This window comes from Cryptomeria japonica, chromosome 9, assembly GCF_030272615.1.
Source record: "Cryptomeria japonica chromosome 9, Sugi_1.0, whole genome shotgun sequence".
In the NCBI taxonomy this organism is placed as follows: Eukaryota; Viridiplantae; Streptophyta; class Pinopsida; order Cupressales; family Cupressaceae; genus Cryptomeria; species Cryptomeria japonica.
This window is the reverse complement of record NC_081413.1, coordinates 707099973-707116587: the sequence shown is the minus strand read 5'-3', so window position 1 is coordinate 707116587 and position 16615 is coordinate 707099973. Positions and strand designations below refer to the sequence as shown.

At 35.2% G+C, this 16615-nt stretch overlaps 1 protein-coding gene across 1 annotated transcript in view; it reads right to left on the bottom strand.

Annotated features, from left to right (window-relative positions):
• The window catches only part of LOC131073909 (potassium transporter 7), a 53304-nt gene extending 37729 nt beyond the window's left edge, over positions 1-15575 (bottom strand). Inside the window, exons 1-4 of the mRNA XM_058010416.2 lie at positions 15010-15575; positions 9702-9945; positions 9354-9602; positions 9084-9134 (exon numbers count right to left, since the gene is read on the bottom strand). Of these exons, the coding sequence (XP_057866399.1) occupies positions 9084-9134; positions 9354-9602; positions 9702-9945; positions 15010-15057 (592 nt within the window). The 5' untranslated portion in view covers positions 15058-15575. The remainder of the gene's footprint in view (positions 1-9083; positions 9135-9353; positions 9603-9701; positions 9946-15009) is intronic.
• Positions 15576-16615: the final 1040 nt, after the last annotated feature.

Here is a 16615-nt window from a genome sequence, read left to right as displayed (position 1 = left end):
CTTGAATGTCTTCAGGATAATCTTTGTGCTCCTTTTGTGGTTCTGAAGGCATGACCATGATCTTGCTTCTATCCTTGATCATTGCTGAAATATCTGAGGAATAGCTGCCCTTATCTACCAATGGATTGGAAGGCATTATCAAACACTCTATTGCCCACTCCACCTGATTATGGCAGATCAGCCTTTCCATTCTTTTCAAGGATACAACTTTAAGTCCCCCATGCGACATTCCTCTCAAAACTACCTTCTTCCCTTCAGACATGAATTTCAGCTCCATAGTTTGTAGGTATAGTGTGATCTCACCGAGAGATCTCAGCCATTGAATCCCGAGGACTGCATCATCAGTCCCTCCAATACTCACCACAAAGAAATCATCTCTAATTTCATGATTTCCCAACTTCAAAGACATGTTGGAAATCATTCGATTACAAGATATAGTAGGAGCCATCTGCTACCATGACTTTGAAGCCCTCAACTTCCTCTGCCACTAGTCCCTTTTTTGCAACAATCCTTTCATCAATGAAGCTGTGTGTTGCACCTGTGTCAATGAGAGCTATGACACGATGCTCTCCAATCACACCCCGAACTCTGAAGGACTCATTTTTGTGAATGCTCGAGAGTTGAGCAATCACTCCTCTATCTTCTGACCCAAATTCAGGCCCTTCAGGAGCCTCTTCATACTCGCTGTCCTCAACTTCAGTTTGTTGTTCTGAAATTTCAGAATCTGATCCATCTTCTGAATAACATTCCATTTGATGCAAATTCCCTTTTCCATGGTACCTATGTCCCGGAACCCAAGGTTCTCTGCAAGAATAACATAGATTCTTTCTCCGGAGCTCTTGACGGAGCCCATCATCCACACGCGGAGGGAACCTCTTGGTCTGATTCGTGAACTTCTTCTTGTCCTTTCTGAAAGGGAAAGGCTTAGACTAAGTTTTACTCTTTGGGGCAGCCAACTCCATGTTTCGAGATTTTTTGATAGCTTCTGCCAGGGTGGACGGATCAAAAGCTTTGACCCATCCTCTCAATGGTTCTTAAGTCCTTCAATGAAAAGGACAACCAACCACGTCTCTGAGATGCTACTCACCATGACTGACAAGTTTTGGAATTCAGTCACGTAAGTGTCCAATGAACCTTGCTGCCTAAGTTGTGCAAGTTCTCTAAACTTCACCTCTGGGTCCCTGGTGTCAAATCTCTCAATCAGCTTGTTGGTGAAATCAGAGTAGGTGGTGACTAAGTTGTGACCAAGGGTGACCAACCCATGGTACCACCATTCGTGGGCCACTCCATCCAAGTGCAAGGTAGCAAACTTGATGGCGTCCTCCTCAGGCATCGGTCTCAAGGACAAGTAATTGTCCAACTTCTGTACCCATGCTCTAGCTGTACTCTTAGCGCTTCCATCAAAGTGTGCTAAGGTCACTCTTCCAAGAGCTTGCTGGAAATCTCTTGGGGCAGCAGACTTGTAGTCATTCCTCCTTCCTCTCTTCATTTTCTGATTCATGAATTGATCCAGAGTTAGGATATCTCGGATCTCACCAGGAAGGGAAGCATACTCCATTGTAATGTCCCTACTAGTTAGAGATTACTGTCCTGCAAAACAAATTGTTAGAAAACAACATATAAATATATATATATATATATACCATTTTTTAATTTGCAATCTATCTTTAATACTTAATTAACATGATCATAATTTTCATCAAATAAAAGGATACGAATGTCATACGAAAGTATGTCCTTAGGCGGTCGTGAAGCTCGCCTTCTCGGAACCCCTTGGTTCCAAGCCCTTCAGGAAATCGAAGATGAGTTCGAATCCTGTCTTGGGTGTAACCTCTTACACCCAAGCCATCCAAGGAAGACCCTTGTCTATTCCTTGCCTTGGGTGATGCCTTCATCATCCAAGTCCTCAGAGGGGACCTGCCAAATCCGTCTCTTCTTGGTTGAGTTTAATCAACCAAGCCATACATATGCATATCAGTTTTCAATATACATACTGCCCTAGGGATTATCATAATCCCTCCTTTAGACTAAGGGAGTTTCCTCCCTCTAGCCTCCAACATGTAATCACATTTATAATACATTTTTGCATTTTATTACTATTTTCCATTCCACAATCTACATTTACATATTCCTGATTTACATGTATTTCCTAACATATATTCATAAAAATGTTCATTAACCAATATTCACATTTATTTCTTAACATATATTCTTACTATTCATTGATATGCATTTATTACTTATGTTCATACATATTCATTAACATCTAAAAATCATTCATTACATATGTATTAAACTGTTAATTACTACATTCCTTAACATATGTATTAAGCTGTCCATTACTATACTAACATGTGTATTAAAGTATTTATTTTATATTCATTAACATATGTATTAAAATATTCATTAATATATATATTAAAATATTCATTATTAATATTCATTTATATATATATATATATATATATATATATATATATATATATATATTAAGTATATTCATTTGCATATACATTTGTGGCATCCCTTACCTATTTATTAATTTACCAATTATTAATATATTTGCTAATTACCTTTTTGTATACATCACTAATACCACTACTGCCTAAAAAATATGAGTTGGTAGTATAACTTTGGCTATAAAGGCAGACAGATCTGACATGGGTCAGATCTGGTCTGCCACTATATTAAGTATGACTGTCGTACTTATTGTAGTTTATATCGATAATACTATTAAAGTCTGCATAAACATTATCAGGCTTCATATATAAGCATGCGTATTAAGCCATCCTCATGCATACCACCGATAATAAGAATGGTTGCTGCCTATGGCTTGCCTAGTAGGTCCGATTTTCCTCTCCTATGTGCCCCCCACCTCCTCCACATTGCACGTTCTTTATATACTTTTTATATGTCCATTGAATAGGATCACATCTTCTCATGACAACGGTTATGACTTTTTATAATTCCCTTTCCTTACGTAATAGTCTTAATCTCTTAGTATGATCGAATATAATTAACTAATAACCATATTTTTATTAGCACCGTTTGAAGTCACTTTTCATGGTACGTGGTATTTGACTATTCCACGTCTCTTAAGGACAAATACTCATGCCTATCAGATATCGTTTCACCTACTGGATATAGATCACCGACTATCGACCCTCCATCCATTACAATAACCTCTGTCTTTAACCAATACGTAATACATAGGAATATAACTTTATCATTCTTCCTTTCCCGATATCCATCTTTCTTTGATTGTCGCCGGCTATGACTCTTTAATAGTAGATTATACAATATCGTTAGAGCATGATGAGTTGTAATTATCGATGATGATGTGGCTACTGGTGTTTAGAAGTGGTCGATGACTTTGACCACCAATTGTAATTTTTAATGATATGGAGCCAGATGTATGTTCATAATAATCGACTAATCATACCCAAAGTTGAACACCAACCCATGCCCCTCTACCCCTTACGGGTTCATTGTTATTTAATTGAGTAATATAAGCTAAATTATATATTTATCATTTTAGATATATAAATCATGTTTACATTTAAGAATAAGTAAATTATGTTTATATAATTTATTTTGATAAGAATATTATTAATAATAATGTTTAATAAATTCCAAATAGAAATTCGTTGTTTATTATAATATTAATTAATAATAATAATTACTTCATTTAGGATGTATATAACGATCAAGGAGGGGACATGGCATCCATGTAGCTGTTTTTTATTTCATCAATTGTGGGTATCTTTGTTCCAGCTTGTTGTACTTCTTTTGGCAAAAAGACAAGTTGCAAAGGTCTTGGGGCTGAACCTCAATTGTTACTCTCGTTCCCATTGCCTACAGAAGCGTTAGAAGTGCTGGCTTCCGGACCATTGTTGGGTTGATTAGGGGTCCCAACAACGTTCTGGTTGAGCTTGGCCAGCAGTAGAGACATCATGTCCATCATGGCAGCAAATTGTCTCTCTGCCTTCTTATTAGGTGCCTCATTCGAGTCTGTGGCCCTATCTGCCATTGAATCCACTAAATCTGGAGTATCTATATCCTTTCCTCTATTTCTCAGTACTTCTGAGAAAGTGTCCTCTTCCGACACTATCGGAACCTGAAACTGTTGTCTCTTCTGCTCTCTGTTGTAGTATCTGACGTCTCTGTCACTCATGGAGACTTCTAAACCCACTGACTCTCACAGGCTGGCAGGAAAACCAGCTCTGATACCACTGTAATATCCCAGTAATTTTTTTTTGAATTTTTAACAATAAGAGATACAAGCAATCACCTCAACCCGTTAAGGTTAGAGAAATAAACCAAATTGCTGAAAGGGAACCCTTCCACCTTTTGTTCACCGAGAGCCCAGTCTGGGAGGGTGAGAGCATACGGTGTTCTGGGGATCGTTAGCAACAATAATCAAACTAAAATTACAATATCTGGGCGGCAAGCCAGCCCCTTCTGCTTATCCAACAGGATAGAAACCAAACTCTTGGCCGTAAACCGACCAAGGGAAAATGATAAGAAACTGAAATTCAATCACTCTACCGCATATTTCAGTGGGAGGACATTACATTAAACTATCACTCTACCGCATATTTCAGCGGGAGGACAATTGAATTAAACTTATCACTCGACCACTTATTCAGTGGGAGGACTGAGTACATAAACTGAATTTCAAAGTAAGAAGGCGGCTAAGCCAGCCTTTTCCACTTATGCAGTGGGAATTACAAAATAAGGACAGCAAGAATGATTGATCAGTACTACTGAAACAACCTTACAAAATTAGAGATGAAAGGAGGTGAGTAATGCAGATTTCTACAGCAAGAATATAATTTTCTGTTACAATAAATCTGCAAGCTGAAAGTACAAACAGCAGCCCATGGAAACACCCAAATGCTCATAACTCTTTCATTTTTCATCCAATTTAACTCAAACTAGTCCCAAACCCACCGTAATTCACTCACAACAGCAACCAATCAAAACCACAACCCAAACAACCCAACAATTATTTGGCACGCATCCCAATGCAAGCACAAAACGCAACGCTAGACCTAGGAAGTTTGATTTTGTCTAGAAAAATCATTGCTGAATTAAACTTGCTAAAAACTTACACAATGTATCGCCATGGCTAGGAAGGAAGGATGAGCCGGTACCCAGAATGATGGAGTTGCCTGGTTAAGAGGTGTGAGCAAAATATACTTTCAGCAGTCCCACGACCAGCAACCAGAAAACACTCAAATCCCACATAGAACACTCCACAATCTGCAACTCATTCACCCACAGCACTGGGAATACAAGGACACAGCTAGGTACTATCTTGCAAGTACGAAACTGAGACTTAGCTAGGAAGCCATACTTCGAAGCTCAGATTTTCAGTAACCAAACCGGCAACATAACGATGCAATTTTCAAAGATGCTCAAATGAGAGCCCAAGGCTCTTATTTATAACTCTTCAGCAACCAAAATCAAATGCAAATTCCTCCGAACGCCACTCCATTTGCATTTCATTTCACCCAAGTATAGCGCCACTTTTCATAAGTCAAACCTCACGCCAAAAGGGAAGGGACCCACGTTAATTACTCGGCAAATAATGGAGATGCAATATAACATGATATTCCTCTAAAATATTTCACCATCCCATAGTACACGAGTTTCGCCAAACAATTAGGATAAAATAGGCATTAATCCCAATTTTAATAAATCAGTCGCAAATAATCAAATTAATTAAATATTAAACCTTAGGATAAGGAAATAATATTTAATTATGTCATATATGACTCCCGTACTGATTATTAACACAACTAGGATGAAACTGAGCCACGACGACCACAAAACTGTTGCAGAATCAAAACCCTGTCTACTGCCAAAAATAGAATTGTGCCACACTACCACTTACTAAAAATAGTAAGTCAAGAACTAATGCTCAGAAAAGCATGATCATCGCGTCCAGAGGCAAAACATGGAGAGCTCAGTAGGACAGTAACACCACAATGGCCATTCCCTAACTTACTAAAAATAGTAAGTCCTCGTTTCATCAATGCTGGACCCCTCATTCTTCATTCCACCTAGCCTATGGGTCTCAGGAATAGGCTAATGGACCACTGGAAGGTCATCAGTGAGAAGGGGACATTACACCTAGTCATGTGGGTGACCAACACCCAAGATGCACCTTGTGTTTTTTAAAACCCTAAGGGAATAGTTATACAAGAAATGTCATAACTTGAGCATAAAATATTGAATTTCCACAAACAAGTAGGCATTGAAAAGATGGTTTCAAGAAGCAGCTATCCATTTCGTTTTTTTGCTATTTTTGTTCCAATTAAACACTAATTGAATCAACGAGATCCTTCACATATGTTGCTTGTCGTAAAAAATCCAAATGGCGAGATAGAAAAGAAAAAGCAATAGTGAAAGTCTTTTCGATGATTCCATAGCATTCCAAAAGATGACTGAATATTTTGTAAATTTATTGAGTTACTTCTATATAAACATTTCCAACAAATAGACATAGATATAGACCTCAACAAAGAAGAAATCATCAATAGTTACAAGCACATGAATACACAAAAATACATTTCAAGATAGAGAATTCATGGCAGATTGGAAAGCGTGGACAATTTGTGGGAGGATATGCACATCTATCAATACTTGACTATTCCACGTCTTGAGGCATTGATGGAAATCCCCAGCCAAGCATTTATAGATGGAGAAGTCATCAGAGAGAATGAAGCATATGACTTCCCTCAGTGGTTCTATGCAGTAAGTACTGGGAAGGAATTCTTCGAAAGATCAAATATGGAGTAAGCCCTATTGAAGACAACAATCAACAAAATTTAAGAGGAGATCCTCAATACTATCAAGGCGTTGTTTGCCAAAGGACTAATTGATGAGGAGCTAACAGTGGATAACCTGAAGGACAGATTGCATGAATTATTCTTTGTGGAATACCTCTCAAGATGTCATCTAGATAATGTTTCCTTGTTCTCGAACATAATGCGCAAGACCCAGGAGATTATGCCAAGATGGGAGAAGGTTTTCTCCAAGTGTGAAAAGGATACTACTATGTTAGACTATAAGTTGGAGACTGTGCAAAGTGTCTCCATAGGAGAGCTCGAGGCCGTCATGACCAAGTTCATCGCATTTACCGTCAAATAGAGAGATAATGGTCATCCTATTTTGGACGAAAATCTATTAAATGCATGATGTAGTGATGGGTCATTTAATGCATAGTGGACACCTTATTTGGGAGTGGTGGGCCATTTAATGCAAAATGGGTGTGATTCCTCATTTATTGCCATGCCCACTACTTGGCACCACATATGGTCATTTTTGGTCAAACCCTAATTAGGGTTTTGCATGGACAGATCTTAGTCATTCATCTCATTGTAATCTTGGTCGTCCATTTTCATTTTGGAGCCTATAAAAGGGGTTTGCCCCCTCATTTGTAAAGAGGGGAGAATCTGTATGAAATTGTTGCTATAGGCTGTCAAGATAATAAAGAGTGTTTCATTGATTTTGGTGATTACTTGAGTTATTTTGAAGTCGCATGGTTTCTCTTCCTCAAATAGATTAGATTTGTTTTCAAACAATTAGATGAATGAGATGGATAATATTTGTTTCGTGCTGAGATCATTCACTCATACCTTTTGCAAATAGATGATTTCTATTTGTAGTGCAAGGTTGGATTGAGCCTCTTGAATGTGTATATTTAACTTCGATTATCAAATGAATATTGTTCGCCTTGATGGTATTTGTTGGTGATATGAAAATCTTTTGCACAACCTTTGAAGATTGCACCTCCCTTTGCGTACTTGTCTGCAGTTGGTGAAACAAAGTGTGGTCGATTTCACCCAGGCCTTTGTTGTCATTTGAGTTCTTTAGATTTAGATTAGAATCTCTTGAAACCCTTTCCTATTTACTTTTTGCATATTTCATTGAGAAAACGTTCCAAAAAACACTTATCATTCCTAAATCCTTCGCCATTTTCCCTTAAAATCCAAATTTGTTCAAGTCTTCTTAAAGGATTGCTTCATTGCACGTAAGTCCCCTTGAATTACAGCAAACATCAAGCCAAACGAGCTCATATCCATCACAAAGTCGCAAGTTCGCTATCGGAACCTTGGAATCACGTGTATGATCTTCCACAATCTTAGCATACACAAGATTTTGCTCAAGAGAAGATAGAGTGACCATTGGAAACTTTATTCTGTGTTGGTGTGGTCATAAAACACCCATCAACATTACCCTTGTAGGGCTCTTTAATCATCAGTTGTAGCCATATGGCGTTCCTCAAAATGCTAAAAGATTTGGATAAATTACCATTGAGAAACCAAGGTGCAGTGTTCCTTAAGTTGTATAATAGTGTCCCCGATAGGTATAAATCCATAGTATGTTGGGATTCATTACTTATAGGGCCCACTCTAAGGTGTGATATAATTAAAGGAGGAAATAATAACCACCCATGATTAGAAAATTGTAAGTATAGAATAGATAGGAATCATATCTTATCTATCAATCATAAGTCAAGATGCTAAAATGATAATCAGTAAAGTGTGGATTGGTTTAGGAAATTATATGTATATAAATAAAAGGGCATTATCTCTTATCTACAATTCTCAAAATGGCACATTGTGTGTAGCGTGCATATCTCATGTCCTTCCATTTTTGCATATTGATTGTGCTCATGAATTGAATGCTATTAGTGCTAATGAAGTAGACTATCTATTGCATCTAATCACAATTATCTTAAAAGGAAAAAGTTTATCTTGAGAATAAAAAGGATCCAGAGCATCAATATTTCAGATTTTCTAGTAGAATTGGCCATTATTCTACTTCTATTCTTGTGGATTGTCTACAATTTGCAAAATAAATCACTGAGTTCCTGTGCAGATACAGAGTCAATTTGGGAGAAAGGGCAACTCTGAACATTAAACCACGCCTTCTATACCATATTGCCTGGATAAAACAAACATATATATGATTTTTGAAACTAAAAGGAAGCATGCAAATCAAGTAAGGATCCCATGACCATCTTTGAGCAGATACATTTGTCATAATTCTAAGTAGAAGAATGTACTTACTATCATTGAGCTTTGTAGTGCGTACTTGGAGACCAGACACTGATGAAAGAACTGCAAATAGATGTCCAAAATTAAATTAGCTAGCAATTTAATTGTCTTAATTCACCTCCTTTATTTTCAATATTTTTATAAATTTGTTGTCTTAATATGTTTGATGGCTGGCAAAAGCAGGGCCATTTCACATTTTCATACAAATTTATTAAAAAGTAAGCTTCTATTAGATATGCAGAATAAGAAGATAGAGGTTGACTTCAAATAAGACTATCATACCAGATATTGCAGGTGTCAGAACACCATCACCTATCACCATGCAAGTGCCTACCAAAACCACAATCAGTAAACCTGTACGCATTTTTTTATGCTTTTCAAAAAACTTTTTCAATGTAGATGTTCCTGAATTCTGAGCTGCCTGTCCAAATTTATGATATGTGGAGACCTCCTCATCGGCTGCTTGCTGATTTGGAAGCATACTCAGCTTTGCATGTCTACAAAGAAGTGAATATAATGCAAATGTCCCTCCTGTTCAAAAGAAAAAAGTAAAGTATTTAGTTCTAGTGGTAAAAGTAGATGTTATCTCGATACATTCATTAATGCAAAGAAACGTATTACTTTTGTTACCTTCTCCATTGTCATCTGCACTCAAAACAATGACAACATACTTAATTAAAGGAATCAAAGTGAACGTCCAAAAGATTGTTGAAAAGACCCCAAATACTGTCTCTTCATCCATATACCCATGCAACTTCCCTTCAAAGACACTTTTGTAGACATAAAGTGGAGATGTGCCCAAATCACCATAAACCACCCCAAAGCTTTGGTAAGCCAAGAACAAAGCTGATTTGTAGTAACTCTTCCACGAAACCTGTCAGATACTATCTTGGCTCAGATACCAAATTAAAACTCCAGATAATGCCATAGAAATTATCTATTGAAAACCATACAGAGAAAACGTGCATGATTATTGATAAAAACAGTGAAAGTTCATCAAGAAATCAAAAATATCATGTACACCTAATCTCAACACTATTATCAATAGATAAGTTCAAAAACTCAACACTATTATCAATATATAAGTTCGGTAACACAACACTATTAGCAATATATAAGTTCAAAAACTCAACACTATCATCAATATATATAGGTTCAACAAGTAAAAGCAACAAAATCACCTGATAGTGAGAATCATTACTCAAAGCCACACAGCTTATATTTAAAAAGCTCAACGCTATTATCAATATATAAGTTCAATAACTCAACACTATTATCAATATATAAGTTCAAAAACTCAACACTATTATCAATATATTAGTTCAACAAGAAGTAAAAGCAACAAAATCACCTGATAAAGAGAATCATTACTCAAAGCCACCCAGCTTATATTTAGATCAGTCACCATGTACAGAACGGATACAAAAGGATTAATAAAATGTAACCATTCCTTGTTTGAAAGGACTACATAAAACAGATACATAAGCAGAGAGCAGTAGATATGCAGTTAATAGCAAAGAATAATTATATTTTTGCTTGAAAAATTATTTATTGATGAGCTTCATCCATAGCATGTAGAAAGGCTTATCAGGTAATGTTAAAGCTTGCAAATACAGAAAATATTGAAATATTCTTGATCTAAAACAGATTTACTATACATCAGTGCCAAATGATCCTAGGTCATTTTCCTGAGTGACCAGTTCTATGCATCAATGCAAGTTAAATCAGCCACCAATAAAAGTTAAATCTATGCAGCATGTTTCTAACTATTCCTACTACAACAAGAAAGCAAAACTACTAAAAATGACAACTAATAGACCGGTTTTGCTATGCTCTTGAAAAAGAATTTGAAAATGCAATGTTTACAAAGAGGCTATAATATGCAGATGAATGCAAAACAGAGTTTACTTTCATTAAACCTAAATATATTTGCCTACCAGATAATGCCAAAACTTGCAAATATAGAAAGATTATAAGACTGAATCAGTTTAAGCTATCTACCAAAGCCTAAAGGAAATGACATTCGATTCAGTATCACGTCACTATTGAAATTTATATTACATTAAGAGCTAAGCTGTAATCTCTTAAGGTTTCATAGTTGCTGGTACTGTTAGTATAGTGTTATACCTATAGATGTACATAGTAAATGCAGTTTTGCTTTGCATGGAAAATTACTGATTTTGTTGGAACATATGGCATCTTACTGCTATAAAAGCCCAAACCAAATGCATAAAGAAAGACAGTCCCAGACAGGCTCTAACATCAAATATATTTTTTTTCTTTTATATTATCTTTATAAAAAACATACATTTAAATGAAAATCAACTTGTCTAATAAAACTCAGTGGATACACCCAGCATGCAGATCTGAATTTCTCTGATACATTCTGCAGTATGCATACTGATTGCCTTGATGATCCTAGACACCCCACATGATCCTGTTGTTACTCTGCAACAATAACTGCTTCCTCAGGCTTTCCATCCCCATGAAATAAAGCCGTCATACCTGATGGTTTTCATCCCCAAGTGCCAGAACTGCTGTAGGCAGCATCACTTTACTTCAAAAGGAATTGAATTCTCAGTTTTTCAGATGTAAATTTTGTTCTCTTTTCCTCCAGTGCTGCTTATATTCCATGTTTCCTGTGATCCTAAATCATAGGCAATCACACCTTAACTGCTGGCATCTAACTGGATTGTTCATACCCCAATCTTAATGGTGTTAACTGAAAGCAGCTGAAAGAACTAATGGATACTGAAAGACTTGACTGCTGCCTAACGGAAGAACACGAGACTTGCCACTTTATTCGAAAAAGCAACACTAACTGAAAGGAACTAGAGTGTTTCCCATCTAATTGCTACTCCTACACTACCAGTACCATCACTCTGCTAGCCGCCTTATTCCGTTGTTCCACTTTTATAACTGAAAGTGCTTACAGTCCTGTCTAACTACTAAAAATGACTACACTGAAAGTAACTCAATTCTACAGATTAGAAAGGGTACATTACAACTCGGCTGCTGAAACAGATATCATGTTAGAGTTAACAGTAATTTGGGCTGGAACAGGCATTTCACAGCCATTTTCAACTCCAACCAAAGATTTAGTTTTCAGCAATGCATATCTATCGTATAAAACTCTTCTGGATAAAGCTGTGTATATGTATTTATTTTAAATAGATTGCAGTGCGAGTAGGTTTTTAAAGGAATCCAGTAAATATGTTGTCATTCTGTATTGGAAAGGTTTCATATGCATACCTCTCATCCTTTTTTACCAGAAATATTCCTGACCCAAAAAATTGATTAATAAATTGTCTTACAGTTTTCAATTTTTATCCAAAAACCTTTTGCAACATTTATGCGCTGCAGACATTTAATCTCTGACTTCAACTCTAAACCTTCATCTAGAATAAAATATTTCAAAAATCTTTATTTGAAACATTAAAATATTGAAAATATAATTGAAAAATTATATATAGTTTCCATAGGCACAACAATTTAGGCATACACAGAAATATAGACTAAACCTCCCCTTAAGAGAAGCTGCAAAGTCAAATGATTTTTAGTGCCTCACCAGAAACCCTACTTTGCTTTTCTGCTGTGTTACAATTGCAAGCAAAAAAACACAATTTCTATGTGCCAATGTTGAAAACTAGTTCACATTAAGAACTATGGTTATGTTAAAAAATATGAATGGCCATTGAATGCAAGCATAGCTTAAGGACATGAAATGTTAAAAAATATGAATGGCCATAATCATCAATTTTTTTTGGTAATTGCCCATAATGTTCATAGTAGGATTATGGATGGATGCTAATTACAGTCTTTCTCACATGAGATGAATTTCTTGACAACCATGGCCAACTGATTTTATGTCTAGTACTTTACATTTAAGTAATGGAGAAAATATAGAAAGTTTATAGCCCGTTTCAACTTACTACAGATCTGGTTTACAGCAGTATTAGGTTTTGGCAGAGCCCCAAAGATCGTATTGACATTCTGTTTTGGAAAGGTTTCAACTTTCAAGTTTAAGGTATAGTTTAAACCCCAGAAATCTTTTCTTTTACTGCTAAAAATATAGTAGGTCACAAGACCCAACGCCAAACACTGATTCAAAAGTCTAGCCTCCCAATGTTTATCCTTTCAAATAATTTACGGACTGCAGAATAAACAAATATTATGTAGATTAAATATTTTATAACAAGATAAATAATACCTTATTTAAAACATTTTAATAATATATAAAACCAACAAAAAAAATCTAGATAGTATTCTATATTGAGAACATCTGTATTTTGTCATTGACACAAGATTAGACCCACACTTGCACACTTCAGACACAAACTCAAAGCCAAAGAAACGAAGCTATCTCACCAGAAACCTTTGTTTGATTTCTTGAAGGGTTTACATTTACAAGTAAAATGAGATAAATTCCATTCCATACAGTATGCTAATATTCAAAATTAGCTCACATCGAGAACTACAGTTATAATTTCCATTGATATATTACATTTAAACTCTGCTTAAGAGAGACTAAAAGAAATGTATATAACCTCTGCTTAAGATACATCACAAAATCAAATGAAAGTATGTGCCTCATCAAAAACTCTAGTTTTGTTCATTGCCGTGTATTACTATTTACATTTATAAGCAAAATGAACACAATGTTGATACAGTACTATATGCCATAGATCTAAAACTTGCACAAAGCTCATGAACCACAAGTGACTGGTGAGGACTCAAGTTACTCACTTCAAAATTCAGATGTATTTGGGAGTCTTTGCCACGGCTTAAAAATGCCCTTTTCGCCTCATTTTGTAACTTTTCTTCTTTATCATTATGGCACACATTTGACCACTTTTATGTTGAGTGCAAAGCTTCTGGAAAAAACTGTGTTTAGTTATCATTAAGTGATTAGTGTTAAATTTAAAGGATTTTTGGATGGGATATGAGAGGTAAATGATTGTTTTTGGTTTTTTGTTTTAGCTTTTTTAAACAATTCTTCCATTCTCGTTCTATTCTAGGGCTTGAAAACTTTGTTGTTTTTAGGTGAGAGGGTACTAATCACCTCAAATACAACATTGCATGAATCCCTAGCCAAGATGTGCAGTTCTTCATTGCAATCGAACTTAAAGTTACAAAAGGGATGAACACTCTCCTTGCTAGCTAAGAGGAAAAATTAGAAAAGAAGAAAGGGATACACCAACATAAACCATAATAGCAAAAATTAGCAGATGAATGCTCTCCTTGTAATATCCGTTTTCACGACACAAATAGGCAGGTTAGACCTCGAGTTATACACTACAAAGTCAAATGAATGTAAGTGCCTCGCTAAAAACCCTAGTTTGTTGACATGAATTTTATTCAGTACCCTGCCATGGTATAAGACATTTGAATATCAATTCAAGTTGGTGATAAATTTGGCAGAATGGATACCCAAACCAAGAATAATTGCATTATAAACAAGTACATTACAGATGTAACCAACTTATTTTACTTTACATGTAAATCCACACCGAAGTAGGGTTTTCACTAAAGCACAGACAACTTTTCAAATTCTTGTAGCCTTTGTCGAGTGCAGCGATTAAATTCGGTTGGCGTAGAACAGGGCAGCATAGGGTTTTCACTAAAGCGCAGACAACCTTTCAAATTCTTGTAGCCTTTCTCAAGAACAGCTTTTAAGTTCGGTTGGCGTAGAACAGGGCAGCATGCAACTTGAACTCAAATCATTTCTCTTATAAATGCAAATTACACAGAAAAAGACCAAACAGAGATCGTCTGAACTTCAAATTTGTAATCCATTCAAGCACAGTTCTAATCTTACTTAAAACCATTTTATTTATAGATATTTTTGTATAGGTCTAAATCTCAAAAAACATCCAACGAAAACTTCAGCATACGAAACCTTAAAACAAAAATACACGCAAAAAAGAAATACACTGACCTGCGGGGTTGTTGGTGGCGGAACATACACATTCACAGCGCTGTCCATCTTTTTCCCTCTGCTAAATTGCAAGCACGGATCTCGTAAACTGCTGTAATTTTAACTGTTAACGAGCTCCATTGAAGTATATAAAAATAATAGTCCAATATAGAAAAAACCCTCGAAATTTGAAAGCTCGGAACACACCGGACGAAATGTTAATACAATCTTCAACAAGACACAATTATAAAAGCAATCGATAGTGAATAGTGCAAGCGGCCCCCACGGACAAAATCTATATTAAGGATTATTAACTGTGAGTTACATATCTGACCACAGATCGAATCTCCTGAAGAGTAGGTTCTTCTCCCGATCTGTTAGGATCAAGACCGCGAACGATGAGAGCAAAACAGTGTTGCTGTGGTCATGGTGTCAAAAATTATTGACGTGGGCCATGCCAGCATGAGCTTATCAGCTGAGGAACTGAATTGACCTGTGACCAGCAGAATCCTGCCATCCAGGATAGATGATACGAAAAATATTGTTTTAATTTTAAGCATTTCCCTACCCGGGGAAAACACGGAATTTTAATTCATAAGTTTCGTGGAAGCATGGGATACCGTCTTATTCTGAGGGAAAATCTTTTTCGATCTTTTTTAAACATGTTTGTTGACGAAAAAAAAAATAGGTAATATAAAAAAAAAAATCAATTAAAAAATGTTTGTTCGCTTGGCTTTTGGGTTATTTTTAAATATTGGATCAATGGATTTTGAAAATATTTTAATTAGAGTTTACATATGTTAATGTCTTTGTTGTAATTTATAGTTGATTTAATAGTTTTTATTATTTAGTTAAGTAATGAATTAATAATTTAATATTTTAAATGATAAAAATCTAGTATTGTAATAATAATATTTGATGTAATTCTTAATTATTATAATTTTAAATTATTGTCATTTTAAAATTATATTATTTTTATTACATCTTATAAAAGAAATGTTTTTTATTTTAAAAATAAAAAAATAAAAAAATTATTATATTTTATGAAGACAATATTTTTAGATAACCAAAAGAAAAACTAATACAAAATAGATGTATTGATTTGATAAAAGGCAATGTTTATTTATTTTAAAAGTAGAAAAATAAAAATTCTAAGACTGTGTTTTTTGTTTTAAAAATAAAAATAAAAAATTCAATTGTCCAGTTAAAAGTCATTGTAAACCCAATTTTATTTTTTTATAAAACAAATATTTGAACAAACGCAAAATTCATTTGGTGTGTTACGAATATAATCTTAGAAAAATGAATGCATTGAGTTTTTCTTGTTATTTATCTTTTCTAGCCATAGTGGGTTGTCTCTATGCACTACATTATAGTTTTATTTCCTCAATGATAATGCAACTCCAATGATTGTCTAATCTATGTTTGATATGGGTTCAACATATAATTTAGGTGGTTTAAGAGAGTTCTATTATTGTGACCTTCAATTGATTGTGAATTGGTAGACGAGCTTGATGGAACGCTTTCTTTTATCTTAATTCTCAGAGTGATTTTGATTTTTTTTTCAAGAGTCAATTTTCTTATGTTTGTGTATGCTTATCCTTGAATTAAAGTTCAATAAATGTTG